This window comes from Leucoraja erinacea, chromosome 18, assembly GCF_028641065.1.
Source record: "Leucoraja erinacea ecotype New England chromosome 18, Leri_hhj_1, whole genome shotgun sequence".
Taxonomy (NCBI): Eukaryota; Metazoa; Chordata; class Chondrichthyes; order Rajiformes; family Rajidae; genus Leucoraja; species Leucoraja erinaceus.
Genome location: NC_073394.1, coordinates 39,611,164 through 39,636,238, shown reverse-complemented (window position 1 = coordinate 39,636,238; position 25,075 = coordinate 39,611,164). Strand labels below are relative to the sequence as shown.

Sequence of the window (25,075 nt, the reverse complement as noted above, 5' to 3'; positions counted from 1 at the left end):
GGTAAATTGATTTGCCCCTCATTAAAAACGTGGCACTGAATTTGGGAATGAATGGATTCATTGGGGAGGGTAAAGAGACGTCTGTGTTTCAGAAATGGCAATGTCCATGAACAAGCTGACAGAGGAGCTGTGGTGTGGGTTAGGATCTGGAGAATAACAGGGCTGCCAACATTGGGTGAGAGTTGAGAGTGAGAAATTGCGAGGAAGAGCAGAGACTTAGCGACCGAGGGGGGGGGGGGGGGGGGGAGGGTGGGGGGAGGGGGGGGGGGGGGAGGGGGGGGGGGGGGGGGGGAGAGAGAGGTGTGGGAGGGGGGGTGTCTACCCTCCCACGGTAGCGAGCTTTTGTATTTATCAGCTTGAAATTGTGCAAACTGCTGCAAACTCTAGCGAGTCTTTTAACTTACACTTGAATATAAAAATCTGGATGCAACATAACTTCCTCAAACTCAACAGCGATAAGACAGAATTCCTCCTCATAGGCTCCAAAGCCACACTCAGCAAAATCAATAACCCCACTCTCATCATCGACGGCACCACTGTCTCCCCATCTCCCCAGGCCCGCAACCTTGGCGTGATCTTTGATTCCACCCTCTCCCTTGAGCCTCACATCCGCCATGTCATTAAAACCTCCTTCTTTCATCTCCGCAATATCGCCAAACTCAGACCCTCTCTCACACCTCCCGCTGCTGAAAGACTCATTCATGCCTTCCTCTCCTCCTGACTGGACTAATGCAACTCACTTCTCCTTGGCATCAGCTCCACCTACATCAACCGACTCCAACTGGTCCAGAACGCAGCCGCCCGACTCATCACCCACACCAAATCCTGGCATCACATCACTCCAGTCCTCAAACAACTTCACTGGCTTCCCATCTCCCACCGGATCACCTACAAAATCCTGATCCTCACCTACAAAGCCCTCCACCATCTGCTGCCGCCCCCATATCTCACTGACCTCCCCCTACCAACCCTCACGGTCCCTCAGATGCACATCAGCCGGTCTCCTCTCCATCCACAAGTCCAACCTCCGCAGTTTTGGAGACAGAGCCTTCTCCAGGGCAGCTCCCAGGCTCTGGAACTCCCTCCCCCAACTGATCCGCAATTCCATGTCCCTCACCATCTTCCAGTCCCGCCTCAAGACCCATCTCTTCACCTCTGCCTATCCTTAGCCCCACGTCCCCCTCCCTTTTCATCTGTGCATTAATTGCCTCATATTGTGTTTTGAATTGTATTCTGTCTTTACTTTGTGTACTAGTCATGTCTCTACTATTTATTTAATTCCCCTTACATGTTTTTCCTCTACCTGCTAAATTTTGGTAAGGTGTCCTTGAGACTCTTGAAAGGCGCCCATAAATAAAATGTATTTATTATTATTATTATTGAATGCAACATTTATGCTTTAAATTGGATTAGGCATAAATAAGTTTAGGCTAAATTACATTACTAATTACATTCCACAGTAGAGCCAGTCTCTAACATGTGCAGCACATGAACGACCTTAGTATATTCATGTATGGAAATCAGATTATAATTCATGCTGTTATGCATATATATAGAGAAACAAAAGCATAGAAACAAGGCAAGAGGAGTCGAACTTCCATCACTGTTCTGCACGAATAAATTAATCAATCTTATCCTTTGACTATAGAAACAAGACAAAATGATGCCACATATTCAATATGGTTCAATGAAATTAAGATATATATCTGTAAAACATATATATGGAAACAGGCCCTTCGGCCCATTAGGTCCACACCAACCAGCAATCTCCCATACACCAGTTCTATCCTACACTCCAGGGACAATTTACAGAAGAAGGGGTCTGAAGAAGGGTTTCGGCCCGAAACGTTGCCTATTTCCTTTGCTCCATAGATGCTGCTGCACCCGCTGAGTTTCTCCAGCACTTTTGTCTACCTGCAATTTATAGAAGCCAATTAACCTACAAACCTGCACTTCTTTCGGCTGTGGGAGAAACCAGAATATCCGGAGAAAACCCATGGAAGAATGTATGTATCCTCATAATATTATAGTGTTAGTGGAGGGTAGTCAACAGGGCAGGGCAGTGGTTTAGCAGGTAAAAATCCCCAACAGAAGATGCTTTTATTCTTAGACCTTTACATTACATTGTTATAACTGCAAGCACGTTGAAGTGCAGGTGATTAGCTGTGATCATGAAGCTGGTGATAATGACATTTAAACCATTCTGTTTTAGGTCCTGCTGTGGCCGAGTGTTCAACATGGCTTCAGGAGGCAGGGATTTTCTTGAATCTCTCTCGTCATCCATCCAGCGGTAAGTGCTGGGCTCATTTGATTAATTAATTGCTTTGATATATAACAAGTTGTGAGCTGAAAATGGATTCTGATGCAATATCAGAGAAAGAGCTTTGGTGGCAGTGTGCCGGGAAAGCGCTGACATCAGCACTGTTAGATGCCGGCCGAGACATCCAGGCAGATTGAAGGATTGTGACCTTAGCTTGACAGAAAATGCTGCTCTGTAAATTTTGAGCTTAAACTCCTAATCGGACACTAACTGTTCCGTTGAACAAATTATTTTCTTAATAACTGTAACTAAAAGCATATTTAACTTTAAAAAAAAAAAAATTGTTTTTTGTCAATGCTGTCAGGCAAAACTGAATTCTGCCATTCAGGACAAAATTAATTCTATCTAACATTGATCAATTGTTGGCTGGGGCTGATGCTGCATCTTTTCAATCCCATTGCGTCATGTGGCTGTCATTAAATAATGTTGTTGGAGTTATTTGCCTGTGTATAGCTTAGTCTAGATCAGAGATACAGCAGGGAAACAGGCCCTTCGTCCCACCGAGTACACGCCAACCAGTGATCACCCATTCACACTGGTGCTATGTTATCCCACTTCCTCATCTGCTCCCTGGCCCCATAACAGAAGCATCCACGTAGCGGGCTGGAAACTGGAGGTATCCTGAGCTAATTCTGCTACCGCCATTATCTAATGCGACAAGTGATGGCTTCCACTCATTGTGACCGGACGTTTTTCAGGACAGACGATACCAGCGAGGCCAACATATGTCAAGTCAAGTCAAGTCAAGTTTATTCGCCACATACACATACGAGATGTGCAGTGAAATGAAAAGTGGCAATGCTCGCGGACTTTGTGCAAAAAGACAAACAAACAAACTATAAACACACTCATAAACGCACACATATTCTTTTACATATAAAATATTGGAAGGAAAAATGTTCAGTAGAGTTAGTCCCTGGTAAGATTTACAGTCCGAATTGCCTCTGGGAAGAAACTCCTTCTCAACCTCTCCGTTCTCACCGCATGGCAATGGAGGCGTTTGCCTGACCGTAGCAGCTGGAACAGTCCGTTGCAGGGGTGGAAGGGGTCTCTCATGATTTTATTGGCTCTGGAGTTGCACCTCCTGATGTATAGTTCCTGCAGGGGGTTAAGTGAAGTTCCCATAGTGCGTTCAGCCGAACGCACTTCTCTCTGCAGAGCCTTTAACATGGTCGGCGTGGACTCGATGAGCCGACGAGCTTGTTCCCGTGCTGTATCTCTAAATTAAACCCAAACTAGCGAATCTACAATGCGTAACCATCGTCATAAAAGTTCAAACCTGTTTGTTAGTGCCAAATGGAACCAATGAAACCATATTTCACAAACTGAGCATGATATACGTTACAGTGTTGAACAGTAACCTAAGACAAATTCACAAGCAGTGTACTGTTAAGACCCAATTTCTTTACCATTACTTTTGCCGGGAATTCATCTAAATCTCATTTGATATGGAGATTGCATGATGTAATTCTCAATTTTAAATTGAATCTTCACTTTGCATCAGAAATAATGACACCAAGTTCTCCACTGCCGATAGATGTATCTGAATTTGGGTATCAGCATCCAATACAAAGTTTTTGTATCTCAAAGAAAGTCGTTGTTTGAAATTGACGATGTACTTGCTCCATTTATTTCAGTAGGCACAGTTTACCTTTAGACATTTTACATTAGACTTTTGAGGTTCTTCGGCCGACCAACTCTATTCCGATTAATGATCACCTTGTACACTAGCACTATCCGACACACCAGGGGCACTTTATCCTTCAAACCCGCATGTCATTGGAATGTGGAAGGAAACCGGAGCACCTGGAGATAAACCACGCAGTCACAGCGATAACGTGCAAACTCTGTACAGACAGCACACATGGTCAGGATTAAACCCTGCTGCTGTAAAGGCAGCAACTCTACCAGTGTGCTACTGTGCCTCCCTCTAGTTATAGAATATATCTGCAGTAGATAGCTCACACAGAGTCCAGATGAGCATTTAACATGAACACATCAACTGGTGCCTCTGTGACAATCCTTCTAGTTGATGAGTAAGTTGGTATTTCAATGCCCTTAAAAACAATGTTATTTTGTTCATTTGTATTTAAAAGTGCTGATATAAAATTAGAATCCCAAATGAGATGTCTGCTAACTTGTTTACTTGAAGTTTGCTGCACAGATTAATGACTTTTATTTAATGACTTTAATTTTTTATCTAATGTGATGTAACATTTCTGTTTGCCTTGGAAATTCACATTTGTTGTCCATGATGTTTCAGTCTTGTGATATGTTGTGATCAGTATCTGGTCAAACAGAAGAGCGGCATGGTGGCGCAGTGGTAGAGCTTCCACTTTACAGCGCTAGAGACACGGGTTCGTTCCTGACTATGCGTGCTGTCTGTACGGAGTTTGTTCGTTCTCACCGTGACCTGTGTGGGTTTTCTTCAGTATCCAACCACGCTCAAAAGACGTACAGGTTTGTAGGTTAATTGGCTTGGTATAAACGTAAAAAATATGGTTCCAAGTGTGTGTACGGTACTGTTAGTGTGAGAAACATAGAAATATAGAAACATAGAAAATAGGTGCAGGAGTAGGCCATTTGGCCCTTCGAGCCAGAACCACCATTCAATATGATCATGGCTGATCATCCAAAATCAGTACCCCGTTCTGGCTTTTTCCCCATATCCCTTGGTTCTAAGAGCTAAATCTGACTCCCTCTTCAAAACATCCAGTGAATCAGCCTCCACTGCCTTCTGTGGCAGAGAATTCCACAGATTCACAACTCTCTGGGTGAAAAGGTTTCTCCCAATAACATATGCTTTAATTTTGCACACTAATCTCTTGTGTGGGGTGTTCAAGAAGGAACTGCAGATGCTGGAAGATCGAAGGTACACAAAAATGCTGGAGAAACACAGCGGGTGCAGCAGCATCTATGGAGCAAAGGAAATAGGTGACGTTTCGGGCCGAAACCCAATCTCTTGTGTGGGACCTTGTCAAAGGCTTTTTTGAAAGTTAAGATAAACCACATCCACTGGGTCCCCATTATCCATTCTCAATCCCACTAGTTACATCCTCAACAAATTCCAGGAGATTAGTCAAGCATGATTTCCCCTTCGTAAATCCGTGGTGACTTTGACCAATCCTGTCACTGCTTTCCAAATGCGCTGCTATAACATCTTTAATAATCGACTCCAGCATCTTCCCCATTACCGATGTAAGGCTGACTGGTCTATATTTTCCCGTTTTCTCTCTCCCTCCTTCCTTAAAAAGTAGAGTTACATTAGCTACCTCCAGTCTATAGAACATTGGAAAATGATCACCAATGCATTCACAATTTCCAGGGCCAACTCCTTGAGTTCTCAGGGTTGCAGACCTTCAGGCCTTGGGGATTTATCTGCTTTCTGTCCCAACAGTTTACCTAACACCAGTTTTTGACTAATGTGGATTCCCTTCAGTTCCTCCCTCCCACTAGATCCTCGGTCCCCTAATATTTCTGGAGGATTACTTGTGTCTTCCTTAGTGGAGACAGAACCAAAGTACTCGTTTAACTGTTCTGCCATTTCCTTGTTTCCAATTATAAATGCACCTGTCTCTGACTGTAAGGGACCTATATTCATCTTCACTAATCTTTTCCTTTTTACATACCTATAGAAATGTTTACTGTCATTTTTATATTTCCCAGCAAGCTTTCTTTCATGCTCTTTCCCCCCCTCTAAATTAGAAAATAGGCAATAGACAATAGACAATAGGTGCAGGAGTAGGCCATTCAGCCCTTTGAACCAGCACCGCCATTCACTGTGATCATGGCTGATCATCCACAATCAGTACCCCGTTCCTGCCTGCTCTCCATATCCCTGACTCCGCTATCTTTAAGAGCTCTATCCAACTATTGAAAGCATTCAGAGAATCTGCCTCCACTACTTTCTGAGGCAGAGAATTCCACAGATTCACAACTGGGTGAAAAAGTTTCTCCTCATCTCTGTTCTAAATGGCTTACTCCTTATTCTTAAACTGTGGCCCCTGGTTCTGGACTTCCCCAACATCGGGAATATGTTTCCTGCCTCTAGTGTCTCCAATCCCTTAATAATCTTATATTTTCAATAAGCTCCCTCTCATCCTTCTAAATTCCAGAGTGTACAAGCCCAGTCGCTCCATTCTTTCAACATATGACAGTCCAGCTATCCCTGGAATTAACCTTGTAAACCTACGCTGCACTCCCTTAATAGCAAGAATGTCCTTCCTCAAATTTGGAGACCAAAATTGCCCACAATACTCGAGGTGTGGTCTCACCAGGGTCCTGTACAACTGCAGAGGACTTATTTGCTCCTATACTCGACTCCTCTTGTTATGAAGGCCAACATGCCATTGGCTTTCATCACTGCCTACCGTACCTGCCTGCCGTACCTGCACGCTTACTTTCAGTGACTGATAAACAAGGACACCCAGATCTCGTTGCACTTCCCCTTCTCCTAACTTGACACCATTCAGATAATAATCTGTTTTCCTGCACTTGCCACCAAAGTGGATAACCTCACATTTATCCACATTAAACTGCATCTGCCATGCATCTGCCATGCATCTGCCAACTCACCCAACCTGTCCAAGTTACTCTGCATCCTCATAGCATCCTCCTCACTGTTCACACTGCCACACAGCTTTGTGTCATCTGCAAATTTGCTAATGTTACTTTTGATCCCTTCATCTAAATCATTAATGTATATTATAAATAGCTGTGGTCCCAGCACCGAGCCTTGAGGTTCCCAACTAGTCACTGCCTGCCATTCTGAAAGGGACCCGTTAATCCCTACTCTTTGTTTCCTGTCTGTCAACCAATTTTCTATCCATGTCAGTACCCTACCCTCCACCCCTTTGTCCTCCTCTGTTGAGTTCTAAATTTCTCGCAGTCCTCTGCTGCTTCCTCTGGCCAATTTATATGCCTCTTCCTTGGTTTTAACACTATCTTTAACTTTCCTTGTCAGCCACAGTTGAGCCGCCTTCCCAGTCTTATTTTTTCGCCAGACAGGGATGAACAATTTCTGGAGTTCACCCATGCGGTCTTTAAATCTTTGCCATTGCATCTTCACTGTCAACCCTTTAAGTATAATTTGCCAGTCTATCCTAGCCAATTCCCGTCTCATACCTTTAGAGTCTCCTTAATTCAAGTTCAGGACCCTAGTCTCTGAATTAACAGTGTCACCTTCCATCCTAATGCAGAATTCCACCATATTATGGCCACTGTTGCCCAAGGGGCCTTGCACACCAAGATCGCTAACTAATCCTTCCTCATTACACAATACCCAGTCTAGGATAACCTGCCCTCAAGTCGGTTCCTCTACATATTTGTTTAAAGACCCATCCTATATACATTCCAGGAAATCCTCCACCTCAGCACTGTTACCGATTTGGTTTGCCTAATCTATATGTAGATTAAAGTCACCCATGATAACTGTGAGGTAGTGTTAATGTGCGGGGATCATTTGTTGGTGCGGAGTAGGTAGGTGGGCCAAAGGGCCTGTTTCCATGCTGTATCTCTAAAACTATAGAAGTATGACTTTTGAATGATTGATTGAAAGATACTACATGGAAGGTGGCCCTTCGGCCCACCGAGTCCATGCCGACCATCGATCACTCGTTCACACTAGTTCTCTTTTATCCCACTTACTCATCCACTCCCTACACACCAGGGGGCAATTTACAGAGGGCCGATTAACCTACAAACCCATATAACCATATAATAATTACAGCACGGAAACAGGCCATCTCGGCCCTTCTAGTCCGTGCCGAACACTTACTCTCACCTAGTCCCATATACCTGCGCTCGGACCATAACCCTCCATTCTTTTCCCGTCCGTATACCTATCCAATTTATTTTTAAATGATAAAAGCGAACCTGCCTCCACCACGTCCACTGGGGGCTCATTCCACACAGCTACCACTCTCTGAGTAAAGAAGTTTCCCCTCATGTTACCCCTTAACGTTTGTCCCTTAATTCTCAAATCATGTCCTCTTGTTTGAGTCTTCCCTACTCATATTTGGGATGTGGGAGGAAACTGGAGCACCCGGAGGAAACCCATGCGGTCACGTGGAACATGCAAACTCCACACAGAGGTCAGGATTGAACCCAGGTTTCTGGCAGTGTTTATAAACTAGATTTTGTGCTTCTGTTTGGGATTCAGGCGCATGTTCACGCTTTCAGAAGGTGGATTGAGAAGCACCACATCAACCAGGCCTATTGTGGGGCAAAACTTGAATTATATTTGGCATAATATTAATCAATTAATTAATTATATTAACTATAATTAACAACTATGTTATGGACTCGAGGTCCAGACAAGGGGCAACATTACATAAAAATGCATTGCATATTAAAAAATATCATAAAGTACATTTAAATCTTAGTATATCACTTATAAAAGCATCATCAATTATATTTAAAAAAAAAACACAATACATGAGTTAAAAATCCATGAATATATATAAATGAGCGGAATTCAGCTTCCAGCATCTACCCTTCAGATCTCTCTAAATCTAGAAATCTAAGGCTGGTAAGCTTCACCAATCAGGCTCAACATACCGATCTGATTGTGCTCGGGAACATTGCTCTCTTGGACGGATGCTTCTTTGCAAAAGATTACCAAGATTAGCGTCTGCATTTCTTGGTGTGTCCATTTTCCAGCGTAACGAAGGTTTTTCCTTTGTTTCCAGATGCATGGATTTAGCCCAGTTGTAGGATGGAACTGCAGATGCAGATTGACACAAAATGCTGGAGCAACTCGGCGGGACAGACAGCATCTCTGGAGAGAAGGAATGGGTGACATTTGAAAGAGAGTCTTGACCCGAAACGTCATCCATTCCTTCTCTCCAGAGATGCTGCCTGTCCCGTTGAGTTACTCCAGCATTTTGTGTCTATCTTTGGATTTAGCTTCCACCGAGCTGACCATTTTAAAACAAGCGTTAAAAAAGAAATTTGATCCTCGGCCAAATACTTTTCGAGTATTAGATTTCCAGGGAACTTTGCCCATTTTCTGAACTTCAGGTATCAGTAAAAGGTAATTGGATATTGTATATTAATTCCTGCCCTTCAACTCTGTAGATACTTAGAATGGACATGGAGACAGATCCTGTCTATGAAATAACATCAAATAGTTTTTAACCTGTAGTTCATCTGCATCGCAACACAATTTTGTTGACAGCATCTCATGAATCCCCTGTTACTTAGAAGGTTGCATGGGAATGTCAACTCCTGCAGATTAATTTTGATTTGCACTCTCTCCTCATCTGTACAGTTTAGGCTTATTATTGCCATGTGTACTGAGGTACAGTGAAAAGCTTTGTTTGACATGCTGCCCAAACAGATCGGATCTACCATATATAGATACAATCAGTTCAAAATTAAGTACAATAGCTAAAGCAAGCGGGAGGTTGCACAGTGCCAAATATAATTCTCAGAATTGTAGTGCATCAGTTCCAGAGAAGGAAGTTCAGAGTATAGAATTTGGGAGGTCATGTTGCAGTTGTATAAGACGTTGGTGAGACCATATTTAGAATATTGTGTTAAGTTTTGGTCACCATGTTGGAGGCAAGATATTGTCAAGCTTGAAAGTGTTCAGAAAAGATTTACGAGGATGTTGCCTGGACTAGAGGGTGTGAGCTATAGGGAGAGGTTGAGTAGGCTGGGGGTCTTTTCCATGGAGCGCAGGAGGATGAGTGGGTGCTCATAGAGATGTACAAAATCGTGAGAGGAATAGATGCACAGAGTCTCTTGCCCAGGGTAGGGGAATCGAGGACCAGAGGACATAGGTTCAAGGTGAAGGGGAAAAGATTTAATAGGAATCTGAGGGGGAACATTTTCTTACAAAGGGTGGTGGGTGTATGGAACAAGTTGCCAGAGGAGGTAGTCGAGGCTGGGACTATCCCATTGTTTAAGGTACATGGATAGGACAGGTTTGGAGTGATATGGAGCAGGCAAGTGGGACTAGTGTAGCTGGGACATTGTTGCCCGGTGTGGGCAAAATGGGCTGAAGGGCCTGTTTCCACACTGTTTCACTCTATGACTCTATGACTCCTCAATGGGGCGGAGGTGAATCGAACAGTACCCTACACAATACCTCTGCTGCAGGGTCCAAATCCTGGAATCACTTCCAACACTTGTACCAGAGAGATGACAGCAGTTTAAGAAGGAGATCACCACCATTGTATCAATGACTATTAAGGATCGACAATAGACGTTGGTAGCAATGAAGATGAATGAAGATGAATGAAAAACTTTTTTAAATTTAGATATGAACTAAAACTAACTTTGGTCATTTTATTCAATATTCAGAGGTCACCCATTAAATATAAAATAAATAATTCATATTCAAGAGATGATTATTTTCTAAGGGTTTGATAAGAAGGATTTTCTTCGTGTTTGAAATTGGAACATCAGGCCATCTAAATTGGAAGTGCGAAAGGAAACAAAGCACTGTAGTAACTCAACGGATCAGGCAGTGTCTCTGGAGAAAGTGGATGAGTGACGTTTCAGGACAGGACTCTTCTTCAGAGAGAAACATAGAAACATAGAAAAATAGGTTCAAGAATAGGCCATTCGGCCCTTCAACCCAGCACCGCCATTCAATATGATCATTTAATATCAGTACCCTTTTCCGGTTTTCTCCCCATATCCCTTCATTCCTTTAGCCCTAAGAGCTAAATCTATCTCTCTTGAAAACATCCAGTGAATTGGCCTCCACTGCCTTCTGTGGCAGAGAATTCCACAGATTCACAACTCTCTGGGTGAAAAGGTTTTCCTCATCTCAGTCCTAATGGCCTACCCGTTAATCTTAAACTGTCACCCCTGATTCTGGACTCCCCCAACATCAGGAATTTTTTTCCTGCATCTGGCCTGTCCAATCCTTTAAGAATTTTAAATGTTTCTATAAGACTTCCACTCATCCTTCTAAATTCCAGTGAATACAAGCCAAGTCGACCCATTCTTTCGGCATGTCAGTCCCACCATCCCGGGAATTAACTCGGTGAACTCCTTCAATAGCAAAAATGTCCTTCCTCAAATTAAGAGACCCAAATTGCACAGGTGCGGTCTCAGCAGGGCCCTGTACAACTGCAGTAGGACCTTTATACTCAAATCCTCTCGCAATGAAGGCCAACATGGCATTAGCTTTCTTCACTGCCTGCTCTACCTGCATACTTACTTTCAGCGACTGGTTTACAAGCACATCCACGTCTCGTTGCACCTCCCCTTTTCATAGAAATATAGAAAATAGGTGCAGGAGTAGGCCATTCGGCCCTTCGAGTCTGCATCGCCATTCAATATGATCATGGCTGATCATCCAACTCAGTATCCTGTACCTGCCTTCTCTCCATACCCCCTGATCCCTTTAGCCACATCTAACTCCCTCTTAAATATAGCCAATGAACTCACCTCAACTCCCTTCTGCGGGAGAGAATTCCAGAGATTCACCGCTCTCTGTGTGAAAAATGTTTTCCTCATCTCGGTCCTAAAGGATTTCCCCCTTATCCTTAAACTGTGACCCCTTGTTCTGGACTTCCCCAACATCGGGAACAATCTTCCTGCATCTAGCCTGTCCAACCCCTTAAGAATTTTGTAAGTTTCTATAAGATCCCCCCTCAATCTTCTAAATTTTAGCGAGTACAAACCGAGTCTATCCAGTCTTTCTTCATATGAAAGTCCTGACATCCCAGGAATCAGTCTGGTGAACCTTCTCTGTACTCCCTCTATGGCAAGAATGTCTTTCCTCAGATTAGGAGACCAAAACTGAACGCAATACTCCAGGTGTGGTCTCACCGAGACCCTGTACAACTGTAGTAGAACCTCCCTGCTCCTATACTCAAATCCTTTTGCTATGAATACTAACATACCATTCGCCTTCTTCACTGCCTGCTGCACCTGCATGCCTACTTTTAATGACTGGTGTACCATGACACCCAGGTCTTGTTGCATCTCCCCCTTTCCTAATCGGCCACTATTCAGATAATAATCTACTTTCATGTTTTTGCCACCAAAGTGGATAACCTCACATTTATCCACATTATACTGCATCTGCCATGCATTTGCCCACTCACCCAGCCTATCCAAGTCCCCTTGCAGCCTCCTAGCATACTCCTCACAGCTAACACTGCCCCCCAGCTTCATGTCATCCGCAAACTTGGAGATGTTGCATTCAATTCCTTCGTCCAAATCATTAATATATATCGTAAATAGCTGGGGTCCCAGAACTGAGCCTTGCGGTACCCCACTAGTCACTGCCTGCCATTGTGAAAAGGACCCGTTTACTCCTACTCTTTGCTTCCTGTCTGCCAGCCAGTTCTCTATCCACATCAATACTGAACCCCCAATACCATGTGCTTTATGTTTTTTATACTAATCTCTTATGTGGGACCTTGTCGAAAGCCTTCTGAAGGTCCAGATATAACTCATCCACTGGTTATCCCTTATCCACTCTACTAGTTACATCCTCGAAAAATTCTATAAGATTCGTCAGACATGATTTACCCTTCATAAATCTATGCTGACTTTGTCCAATGATTTCACCACTTTCCAAATGTGCTGCTATCCCATCTTTAATAACTGATTCTAGCAGTTTCCCCACTACCGAGTATCTGGAGTATGGGGTACAATTTTGGTCGCCTAATTATAGGAAGGATGTCAACAAAATAGAGATAGTACGGAGGAGATTTACTTGAATGTTGCCTGGGTTTCAGCAACTAAGTTACAGAGAAAGGTTGAACAAGTTAGGGCTTTATTCTTTGGAGCGCAGAAGGTTAAGGGGGAACTTGATAGAGGTCTTTAAAATGATGAGAGGGATAGACAGAGTTGACGTGGATAAGCTTTTCCCACTGAGAGGAGGGAAGATGCAAACAAGGGGACATGACTTGAGAATTAAGGGACAGAAGTTTAGCGGTAACATGAGGGGAAACTTCTTTACTCAGAGAGTGGTGGCTGTGTGGAATGAGCTTCCAGTGAAGGTGGTGGAGGCAGGTTCGTTTTTATCATTTAAAAATAAATTGGATAGTTATATGGACGAGAAAGGAATGGAGGGTTATGGTCTGAGCGCAGGTATATGGGGACTAGGGGAGAATACGTGTTCGGCATGGACTAGAAAGGTCGAGATGGCCTGTTTCCGTGCTGTAATTGTTATATGGTTATATTATATGGTTACCGACGTTAGACTAACTGGTCTGTAATTCCCCGTTTTCTCTCTCCCTCCCTTCTTAAAAAGTGGGGTTACGTTTGCTACCCGCCAATCTTCAGGAACTACTCCAGAATCTAAAGAGTTTTGAAAGATTATTACTAATGCATCCACTATTTCTGGAGCTACTTCCTTAAGTACTCTGGGATGCAGCCTATCTGGCCCTGGGGATTTATCGGCCTTTAATCCATTCGATTTACCCAACACCACTTCCCGGCTAACCTGGAATTCACTCAGTTCCTCCATCTCATTTGACCCCCGGACCCCTGCTATTTCCGGCAGATTATTTATGTCTTCCTTAGTGAAGACAGAACCAAAGTAGTTATTCAATTGGTCTGCCATGTCCTTGCTCCCCATGATCAATTCACCCGCTTCTGACTGCAAGGGACCTACATTTGTTTTAACTAATCTTTTTCTCTTCACATATCTATAAAAGCTTTTGCAGTCAGTTTTTATGTTCCCTGTCAGTTTTCTTTCATAATCTATTTTCCCTTTCCTAATTAAGCCCTTTGTCCTCCTCTGCTGGTCTCTGAATTTCTCCCAGTCCTCTGGTAGGCTGCTTTTTCTGGCTAATTTATACGCTTCATCTTTTGTTTTGATACTATCCCTGATTTCCCTTGTTATCCACTACCTTCCCTGATTTATTTTTTTGCAAACTGGGATGAACAATTGTTGTAGTTCATCCATGCAGTCTTTAAATGCCTATCCACCGTCAACCCATTAATAATCAATCACCAGTCTCTCTTGGCCAATTCACGTCTCATACCTTCAAAGTTACCTTTCTTTAAGTTCCGGACCCTTGTTTCTGAATTAACGATGTCACTCTCCATGCTAATGAAGAACTCAACCATATTATGGTCACTCTTGCCCAAGGGGCCACGCACCTTGCCTGCTAACTAACCCTTCCTCATTACTCAATACCCAATCTAGAATAGCCTGCTCTCTCGTTGTTTCCTCTACATGTTGGTTTAGAAAACTATCCCGCACACATTCCAAGAAATCCTCTTCCTCAGCACCCTTGCCAATTTGATTCACCCAATCTATATGTAGATTGAAGTCACCCATTATAACTGTTTTACCTTTGTTGCACGCATTTCTAATTTCCTGTTTGATGCCATTCCCAACTCCACTACTACTGTTAGGTGGCCTGTACACAACTCCCACTAGCGTTTTCTGCCCCTTAGTGTTTCGCAGCTCTACCCACATCGATTCCACATCCTCAAAGCTAATGTCCTTCCTTTCTATTGTGTTAATCTGCTCTCTAACCAGCAACGCTACCCCACCTCCTTTTCCTTTCTGTCTATCCCTCCTGAATATTGAATATACCTGGATGTTCAGCTCCCAGCCTTGGTCACCCTGGAGCCAAGTCTCCGTGATCCCAACTATATCATATTCATTAATAGCTATCTGCACATTCAACTCATCCACATTATTACGAATGCTCCTTGCATTGAGACACAAAGCCTTTTCCTAATCTGACCATTCAGATGATAATCTGCCTTCCTGTTCTTGCCACCAAAGTGGATATCCTCACATTTATCCACATTATACTGCATCTGCCATGCATCTAGCCACTCACCCAACCTATCCAAGTCACCTTGCAGCCTCATAGCATCCTCCTCGCAGCTCACACTGCCACCCAGCTATGCGTCATTCGCAAACTTGGAGATGTTACATTTAATTCCCTCGTATAAATTGTTAATGCTATATATTGTAAATAACTGGGATCGCAGCAATGAGCCTTGCGGTACCCCACTAGTCACTGCCTGCCAACCAGTTCTCTATCCATGTCATTACCCTACCCCCAATACCATGTGCTCTAATTTTGCCCACTAATCACTTAAAGTGGGACCTCGTCAAAGGCTTTTTGAAAGTCCAGATACACCACATCCATTGGCTCTCCCTTTTCAATTCTATTTGTTACATTCTCAAAAAATCCCAGAAGATTAGTCAAGGATGATTTCCCTTTCATAAATCCATGCAGACTTTGACCGACCCAGTCACTGCTTTACAAATGCGCTGCTATTATATCTTTAATAATCGACTCAAGCATCTTCCCCAATTAGAGCACATGTATGGCTAACTGGTCTATAATTCCCCGTTTTCTCTCTTTCTCCTTACTTAAAAAGTGGAGTTACATTGGCTACCCTCCAGTCCACAGGATCTGATCCAGAGTCGATAGAACATTGCAAAATGATCTCCAATGCATCCATGATTTCTAGGGCCACCTTGAGTACTCTGGGATGCAGACCATCAGGCCCTGGGGATTTATCTGCCTTCTCAATACGAGGTGTCTCAATAGGAGCAATAATGGTTCTTGAAGAATTCTGACATACCTTCTTCAGACCCAGAACGTCACCTGTCCATGTTCTCCAGAGATGCTACCTGACGTGCTGACTTACTCCAGCACTTTGTGCCCTTTTATCTATTAACCGGCATCTGCAGTTCTTTGTTTATATAAATTGGAAAGCAATCTATTGCCGGTTGAAACATGCACTTGAGAGAAGAATTCGCAAACCTGGAGACAAGCTATCCATCAGTTTTAAGAGGAACCAACCCATTCTTCCTACTGAGGCAGTAGATTAGTCAACCAGCCAGACTTTGCAGGCAGCACTAGTCAGACAGTTCTCATTATTGTTGTCAATGACAACAACATGGAATCTCACGCAATCACTGACATTTAAAATGCATCTACCTGGTGAATGTTACATTCTGAATACTTGCTGCTGTTGATAATATGGTCGGCACAGTGGCAAAGTTGCTGTCTCACAGCGCCAGAGACCTGGGTACAATCATGAGCTCGGTGCTGTCTGTGTGGAGTTTGCTTGTTCTCCCTGTGACTGAGTGGGTTTCCTCCTGTTTCCTCCCACATCCCAAGGACGTGGGGGGTTATAGTTTAATTGTCCGTTGTAAATGGCCCCAAGAGTGTAGATAGTGGATGAGAAAGTGGGATGACAGGACCTTCTGTGAACGGGCCATCAATGGTCAGTATGGACTAGGTGGGCCGAAGGGCCTGTTCCCAGGCTGTATGTCTGGAAATGTTAAAGCAACATTTGCAGAACAATGGGCACCTTATGAGTAGCTGGGGATCGCTGGTCGGTGCGGACTTGGTGGGCCAAAGGGCCTGTCTCCGCCCTGTATCTCTAAAACTAAAAAATCTATAAATTAAAGCATATTGCGAAGAATAATTGTTTGGCCATTAAATGAGGTGATATTTTCTCACCGTTTCTCTGTCCCATTTAAAGTAGGACAGACATTTCTAGACTTGAGAATTCTTCTTCTTCTCAGATGCTTTGCCATTTAAACAGTGTGAAGCATAAATTGAAAGTGAGAGTAGTTACTAAGATAAACAGATAGCAAAATTCATCCTACCTTTTTCAATCTTGTAAACGCTTCAAAATTGTCCTTATCACCCTCCCCCTTCCTCAATAAAAGCTATGCAATTTCTCTGTCCCTACAAATATCTAAACTCTTTTATGAGTGGCTTTTCCTATAGGCATTGCTACTGTTTAGGTGGTGGAGGACATGACGGACTAATCTGAGGCTGGGTTGGGGTCGGAGGTGAGATGAGGAGGATGATACTGGAGAAGGAGGATGAGGAGGGGTGGGATGGGCAGAGGATGCAGGCTACAGATGTCGGCATGCTGTAATGGGGCCAAACTCTTCCTGTGGAGATGGGGGGGGAAGGTTGGAGAGTTCAGCTGTGGACTTGAATGTAGATGAGTGGACAGAGATGGCTTGACTGTGGGGCAGGGTCGGCTACTCGACTTGGAGCTGGCCAGAGGTGTTGGTCAGATTATGGGACGGCACGGTGGCGCAGCGGTAGAGTTGCTGCCTTACAGCGCCAGAGGCCTGGGTTTGACCTTTACTGTGGATGCTGTCTGTTCAGTTTGTACATTCCCCCCTTGACCGCGTTGGTTTTCTCCGGGTGCTCTGGTTTCCTCCCACACACCAAAGGTTTGTAGGTTAATTGGCTTTGGTAAAAATTGTACAATGTCCCTAGTGTGCAGGATAGTGCGAGTGTACGGGGATCGCTGGTCGGTCCGGGCTCGGTGGGCTGATGGGCGACAGATTAGAGAGGAGTGGAGTTTGGTTGAAGGGAGAGCAGGCTAGATGTCCAGGGTTTTATTGGGGAGTAGGTGTTTGGGGACATTGGTACATTATCAGGGAGATTAGATCTGAAAGCTGAAACAATCCATGTAGCTGGACAAGTCTGGGCCCTTTGCTCACCAGCAGTGGTCCAGATATGGACACACCCTTCACTAACGCATCAGTCCTTCACAGAGAGACCAGAGAGACTGCAGACTCTGGAATCTGGAGCTAAAACTGAACAGATGGAGGAACTCAACGGGTCAGGCAGCATCTGTGGAGGGAAATGGATGTTTGATGTTTCAGATCAGGACCTTTCATCTGGACACAGATGCTGCCTGATCCACTGAGTTCCTCTGCTTCAGTTTTCATGGCTTTGGTTCCTACAAGTGGCATCAATACCAGTTCACTGTATGTTCGTAGATGGTCCACATATAGAAGCAGTCAGACAGAGTGGAAACTGGCTCTTCCTCTGACCACAATGTCCCATCTAGGCTAGTCACATCTGCTTGCGATTATGGGCTAGTTTAGTTTATTGTCACCTGTACCAAGGTACAGTGAAAAGCTTTTGTTGCGTGCTATTCAGTCAGTGGTAAGACAATACATGATTACAATCGAGCCATTTACAGTGTATAGATACATGATAAGGGAATAACGTTTAGTGCAAGGTAAAGCCAGCAAAGTTCGTTCAAGGATAGTCTGAGGGTCACCAATGTGGTAGATAGTAGTTCAGCACTGCTCTCTGATTGTGGTAGGATGATTCAGTTGCCTGTTAACAGCTGGGAAGAAACTGTCTCTGAATCTGGAGGTGTGCGTTTTACGCTTCTATACATTTTGCCAGATGGGAGAAGGGAGTAGAGGGAGAGGCCAGGGTGAGACACATCCTTGATTATGCTGCTGGCCTTGCCGAGGCACCATGAGGTGTAAATGGAGCCAATAGAATGGAGGTTGGTTTGTGTGATGGTCTGGGCTGCGTCCACACTTCGCTGTCATTTCTTGCGGTCTTGGAGGGAACGTTTCCCAAACCAAGCTGTGATGCATCCTGAGACAAATCCTTGGCCCAAATCCCTCTTCATTTCCATCCAGATACCCATCCAAATGTCTGTTAATGTCTTTTAAATGCCTGTTACGCAGCTGCAAGTAAGAATTTCATTATTCTGTCGTCAGGCCATTAACCACTCTTGACGCTTGAATATTGTAAGGATATGTGTGCTAATGCAGAGACAATACTGAACTAAGTTCTGTAAGGGGTTTGCTGTCCTGAAGCTTTTTGTGTTTAGGCCAGTCCTGTACTAATCTACAGACCCCCAGGACATAGGGCGCAAGTTGAATCAGGAGTTAAAATTGGCATGTAGTAAAAGTAATGCTGTGGTTGTGATGGGAGATTTCAACATGAGGTAGACTGGGAAAATCAGGTTGGTACTGGACCCCAAGAAAGGGACTTTGTAGAATGCCTTTGTGATGGATTCTTTGAACAACTTGTATTGGAGCCTACCAGGGAGAAGGCAATTATGGGTTTAGTGTTATGTAATGAACCGGATTTGATAAAGGACCTCGAGGTTAATGAGCCATTAGGAGGCAGTGGTCAGGTATAATCTACAATTGGAGAGGGAGAAGAGTAGATAGGAGGTGTCAGTGTTGCAGTTGAATAAAGGGGACTATGGGGCCATGAGGGAGGAGCTGGCCAAAGTTGACTGGAAAGATACACTAGCAGGGATGACAGTGGAACAAAAATGGCAGGTATTTCTAGGAATAATACAGAAGGTGCAGGATCAGTTCATTCCAAAGAGGAAGAAAGATTCCAAGGGGAGAAAGGGCCGACCATGGCTGACAAGGGACGTCAGGGACAATATAAAAATTAAAGCGAAGAAGTACAACGTAGCAAAGATGAGCGGGAAGCAAGAGGATTGGGTAATGTTTAAAGAACAACAGAAGATAACTAAAAAGACAATATGGGGAGAAAAGATGAGGTACGAAGGTAAGCTAGCCAAGAATATAAAGCAGGATAGTAAAAGCTTCTTTAGGTATGTGAAGAGGAAAAATTAGTTAAGACCAAAGTTGGACTCTCGAAGGCCGAAAAAAGGTGAATTTATTATGGGGAACAAGGAAATGGCAGATGAGTTGAACAGGTAATTTGGATCTGTCTTCACTAAGGAGGACACAACAATCTTCCTGATATAGTAGTGGCCAGAGGATCTGGGATGACGGAGGAACTGAAGGAAATCCAGATCCCGTTGTACTTTACTTTTCCCAGAATGGCAGGCAGTGACTGGGGTACCGCAAGGTTCAGTGCTGGGACCGCAGCTATTTACAATATACATCAATGATTTGGATGAAGCGATTCAAAGTAACATTAGCAAATTTGCAGATGACACAAAGCTGGGTGGCAGTGTGAACTGTGAGGAGGATGCTATGAGTATGCAGGGTGACTTGGACAGGTTGGGGGAGTGGGCAGATGCATGGCAGATGAAGTTTAATGTGGATAAATGTGAGGTTATCCACTTTGGTAGCAAAAACAGGAATGCAGATTACTATCTAAATGGCGTTGTTGGGAAAAGGGGAAGTACAACGGGATCTGGGGGTCCTTGTTCATCAGTCTATGAAAGTAAGCATGCAGGTTCAGCAGGCAGTGAAGAAATCAAATGGCATGTTGGCCTTTATAACAAGAGGAATCGAATATAGGAGCAAAGAGGTCCTTCTGCAGTTGTACAGAGCCCTAGTGAGACCACACCTGTGTGCAGTCTTGGTCCCCTAATTTGAGGAAGGGCATTCTTGCTATTGAGGGAGTGCAGCGTAGGTTTACAAGGTTAATTACCGGGATGGCGAGGCTGTCACATGCTGAGAGAATGGAGCGGCTGCGATTGTACACTCTGGAGTTTAGAAGGATGAGAGGGTATCTCATTGAAATATAAGATTGTTAAGGGCTTGGACACGCTAGAGGCAGGAAACATGTTCCCGATGTTGGGGGAGACCAGAACCAGTGGCCACAGTTTAAGAAGAAGGAGTAAGCCCTTTAGAACGGAGACGAGGAAACACTTTTTCTCACAGAGAGTGGTGAGTCTGTGGAATTCTCTGCCTCAGAGGACGGTGGAGGCAGGTTCTCTGAATGCTTTCAAGAGAGAGCTAGATAGGGCTCTTAAAAATAGCAGAGTCAGGGGATATGGGGAGAAGGCAGGAACGGGGTACTGATTGGGGATGATCAGCCATGATCACATTGAATGGCAGTGCTGGCTCGAAGGGCCGAATGGCCTACTCCTGCACCTATTGTCTATTGTATTGTGGACATCAGGCTCTTTGCTTGCTTATAAGAGGGGCTTTGTGTACTTAGTACAAGGAAGAGCTTCAGGATGCTGTTGCTTTTATTGAGGGTGGAACACTTGTCATGTCCGTCTCCTTCCAGTCTGAAATAAATAAGCAGACTGCAGTTGAATTTCTGGACCATTGTGATCTAGAAATAGATGATTCTGTTTGCAGTGTAGGAAGGAACTGCAGATGGTGGTTTACACTGAAGATAGACACAAAATACTGGAGTAACTCAGGGGGGCAGGCAGCATCTCTGGATAGAAGGAATGGGTGACATTTTGGGTCAAGACCCTTCTTCAGATTCAGTGGGGTATTGCAATGTCTGGATTGAAACCCATCTGCCAAACCAAAGGCTACATTTGTAAAGGAGGTGATACTCCACTTCTGAATCTCATCATCCCTCCATTTACAAAGTTCACAGCAATTCTTATAGCTTAAAAGAAAATCGGTTTAAACTTATCTCTGTAACTTATCTTGTGAATATAGAAATATGAAATGTGGAAAGGTGAATCCATTTTATATTACATTTGAAGCCATGTATCTACTTTAACATTTAGAATTTGATTTAAATGTTATGGTCAGTGTGCAATAGATTGCAGGGGATTTGTTTGCCAGGCATTATCGAATGAATTGTTTCAGACTCTTGCGGCACTAAAATTGATATTTGCAATTGTGGAGATTCACTGAGGGCCAGTTAACGACATTATCAGTTCAGTGAGGCAACAATTTACAGTGAGACGGTGAAATATAATTTGTCCAAGCTGAATATTAAGGTTGAAATGTATTGAAGGGCAAGTAACGTATTGTCTGAAACTTTGCAAGTTAGGCTTCCTTTCTTCAGTCGGGTTTCAAGGGCGGGCAAAGTGGCGCAACGGTAGAGTTGCTGCCTTACAGCGCCAGATACCAGAGTTCGATCCTGACTATGGGTGCTGATTGTACGGAGTTTGTACGTTCCCCCTGTGACCTGCGTGGCTTTTCTCCGGGCTATCCGGTTTCCTCCCACATTCCAAAGGCGTACAGATTAGGTTAATTGGCTTGGTATTAAAAATTGTCCCTAGTGTAGGATACCATTAATGTGCGGGGATCGCTGGTCGGTACGGACTCGATGGGCCGAAGGGCCTGTCTCCGCCCTGTATCTCTAAAACTAAAAATCTAAAAGCTAAAGCATGTTGCAAAGAATAATAATTTGGCCATTAAATGAGGTGATATTTTGTCACCGTTTCTGCGCCCATTTAAAATAGGACAGACATTTCTAGAGTTGAGATTTCATTTTCTTCTCTGATGCTTTGTCATTTAACATTGTGAAGCATAAATTGAAAGTGAGAAAAGTTACTAGGATAAACAGATAGCAAAATTCATCAATATAGCCCTTTAATCCCACCTTTTTGCAATCTTGTAAACTCTTCAAAATTGTCCTTATCACCCGCCCTTCCTCTTTAAAAGCCATGCAATTTCTATGACCCTACAAACATTTAAAATCTTTTCCACCCTAAGATCTTTGAACAAGTCAGATAACTTTGGATTTATTAAATGGTAGAGCAGGATTTAAGGGACAGAAGTTTAGGGGTAATATGAGGGGGAACTTCTTTACGCAGAGAGTGGTGGCGGTGTGGAATGAGCTCCCAGTGGAAGTGGTGGAGGCAGGTTCATTGGTATCATTTAAAAATAAATTGGATAGGCATAGCGAGTGCAGGCAGATGGGACTAAGGGGTTTGTTCGGCATGGACTTGAGGGCTAGATGGCCTGTTTCCGTGCTGTAATTGTTATATGGTTATATGGTTTTTAGTGTGGCAGCAGAGTGGTGCAGTGGTAGAGTTGCGGCCTCACAGCGCCAGAGACTGGGGTTTGATCCTGACTATGGGTGCTGTCTGTACAGAGTTGCCACTTTCCAAAGATGTACAGGTCTGTCAGTTAATTGGCTTCTGTAAATTATCCGTAGTGTGTTGGATAGAATTAGTATTCAGGTGATCGTTGGTCAGCATGGACTCGCTGGGCTGAAGGTCCTTTTTCCACACTGTATCTCTAAAGCTAGTGGAATAATCCTTTTTTTTGTACATTCATGTGTTCCCCCTCCACCCTTAAAGCAAGAGCTCTGCTCCTCTTCAATTCTCGTTCTCAATTCTCGTTCCATCTCTTTTAAACATCTCTTGAGATTTGCACCTCAACTTAAAGCTATGTCCTCTAGTATTTGATAATTCTGATTTGGGAAAAGGGTTCTGCCTACCATTTCTATCATTTGATACATTTCTATCAAGTCTCCCCTAAAGTTCTGGTGTTCCAGAGGAAATAACCCAAGTCTGAAGAAGGGTTTTGGCTGCTACACCCGCTGAGTTTCTCCAGCACTTTTGTCTACCTTCGATTTTCCAGCATCTGCAGTACCTTCTTAAACCCAAGTCTGCACAACTGCTCCTTAAATAACCTCTAATCCAGGCATCATTCCGGTAAACCTCCTCTGCACCCTTTCGAAAGCCTCCACATCCTTCCTGTAATGGGGCGACCAGAACTGCATGTAATATTCTAATTGCAGCCTAACCAAAGTCCTATAAAGCTAAATATATATATATATATATATATATATATCCTATCGAGTTGCATCATGACTTCCTGTCTCTTGTACTCAATGCCTCGACTGATAAAGGCAAGCATAATCTCTTTACACCACTATGGATTTGGACCTCAAGAACCTTCTGTAATTAAACTTGCCATGGATACAAGGGTTGGGGCCAATGTGTTTTCTCTTAAGGGCCTGTCCCACTTGGCGATTTTTTCGGCAACTGCCGGCATCATTGGCTGATGTTTCAGGTCACTGAAAAAGTCGCAGCGCGATGACGTGTTGACGCGTGGTGTTTCCTCAAGTGTCGCAACAGTTTTTTTGTCGCCACTGGATTTTGAAATAGACAATAGACAATAGGTTCAGGAGTCGGCCATTTGGCCCTTCGAGCCAGCACCGCCATTCAATGTGATCATGGCTGATCATCCCCAATCAGTATCCCGTTCCTGCCTTCTCCCCATATCCCTTGACTCCGCTATTTTTAAGAGCCCTCTCTCTTATCCTCTCTCTTGAAATTTTTAAGAGCCCTATCTAGCTCTTTCTTGAAAGCATCCAGAGAACCTGCCTCCACCGTCCTCTGAGGCAGAGAATTCCACAGACTCACCACTCTCTGTGAGAAAAAGTGTTTCCTTGTCTCCGTATTAAGTGGCTTACTCCTTATTCTTAAACTGTGGCCCCTGGTTCTGGACTCCTCCAACATCGGGAACATGTTTCCTGCCTCTAGTGTGTTCAAGCCCTTTACAATCTTATATGTTTCAATGAGATCCCTCTCATCCTTCTAAACTCCAGAGTGTACAAGCCCAGCTGCTCCATTCTCTCAGCATATGACAGTCCCGCCATCCCGGGAATTAACCTTGTAAACCTACGCTGCACTCCCTCAATAGCAAGAATGTCCTTCCTCAAATTAGGGGACCAAAACTGCACACAATACTCCAGGTGTGGTCTCACTAGGGCTCTGTACAACTGCAGAAGAACTTCTTTGCTCCTATATTCGGTTCCTCTTGTTATAAATGTTCAAAATCTTTAGGCGACCCTGATATGACGCCAGCAGACACCGAAAAAATCACCAAGTGCGACAGGCCCTTTAGATTTAGGATTTACTTTACTTTCCATTGACGGTTTTGTGATTGACAATAAGGTGTAGCTGAGTTGGCGAAAATAAATGTGGAGTCTGAAACAAACAAAATCGTGAGTCATAAGTGGCCAAAGTTTGAATTAATTTGATGATAAATTTATCAATGCCCAAGAAGCGGATAGCAAAACCTTGGCAATGCATTGGCATGAATCTCTACAGCTGCGATACTTCCTTCTGCAAAATTAGCAAATTCATGGTAAAATTAGCGTTTGCACAGAAAATATTTATAGAGCTCCACAAATGAGCCATCAATGATACTAAAAGATGGATTTTCTCATTAATACCATCTCTGAGTCACCTTCATTCTAAATGAAATTGAAACTTTGGCCTTAAACCAGATAAATACAAAAGCACAGGGTGTACTTCTCAAAGAACGCAACTCCGACTAAATTGACCTGATTTTGATTTTATTTAAATCTCTGTAGGGTTCATTAATAAACTACTTACAATTTTAATGACATTTTTCATTTTCGTTTGTTCATT

The 25,075-nt window shown here is 43.7% G+C and overlaps 1 protein-coding gene across 1 annotated transcript in view; it reads left to right on the top strand.

The window, feature by feature from the left end:
* Positions 1 to 2,218: 2,218 nt before the first annotated feature.
* Positions 2,219 to 25,075, top strand: part of LOC129705948 (protein inscuteable homolog) — a 230,274-nt gene continuing 207,417 nt past the window's right edge. Inside the window, exon 1 of the mRNA XM_055649883.1 lies at positions 2,219 to 2,290. Within this exon, the coding sequence (XP_055505858.1) occupies positions 2,238 to 2,290 (53 nt within the window). The 5' untranslated portion in view covers positions 2,219 to 2,237. The remainder of the gene's footprint in view (positions 2,291 to 25,075) is intronic.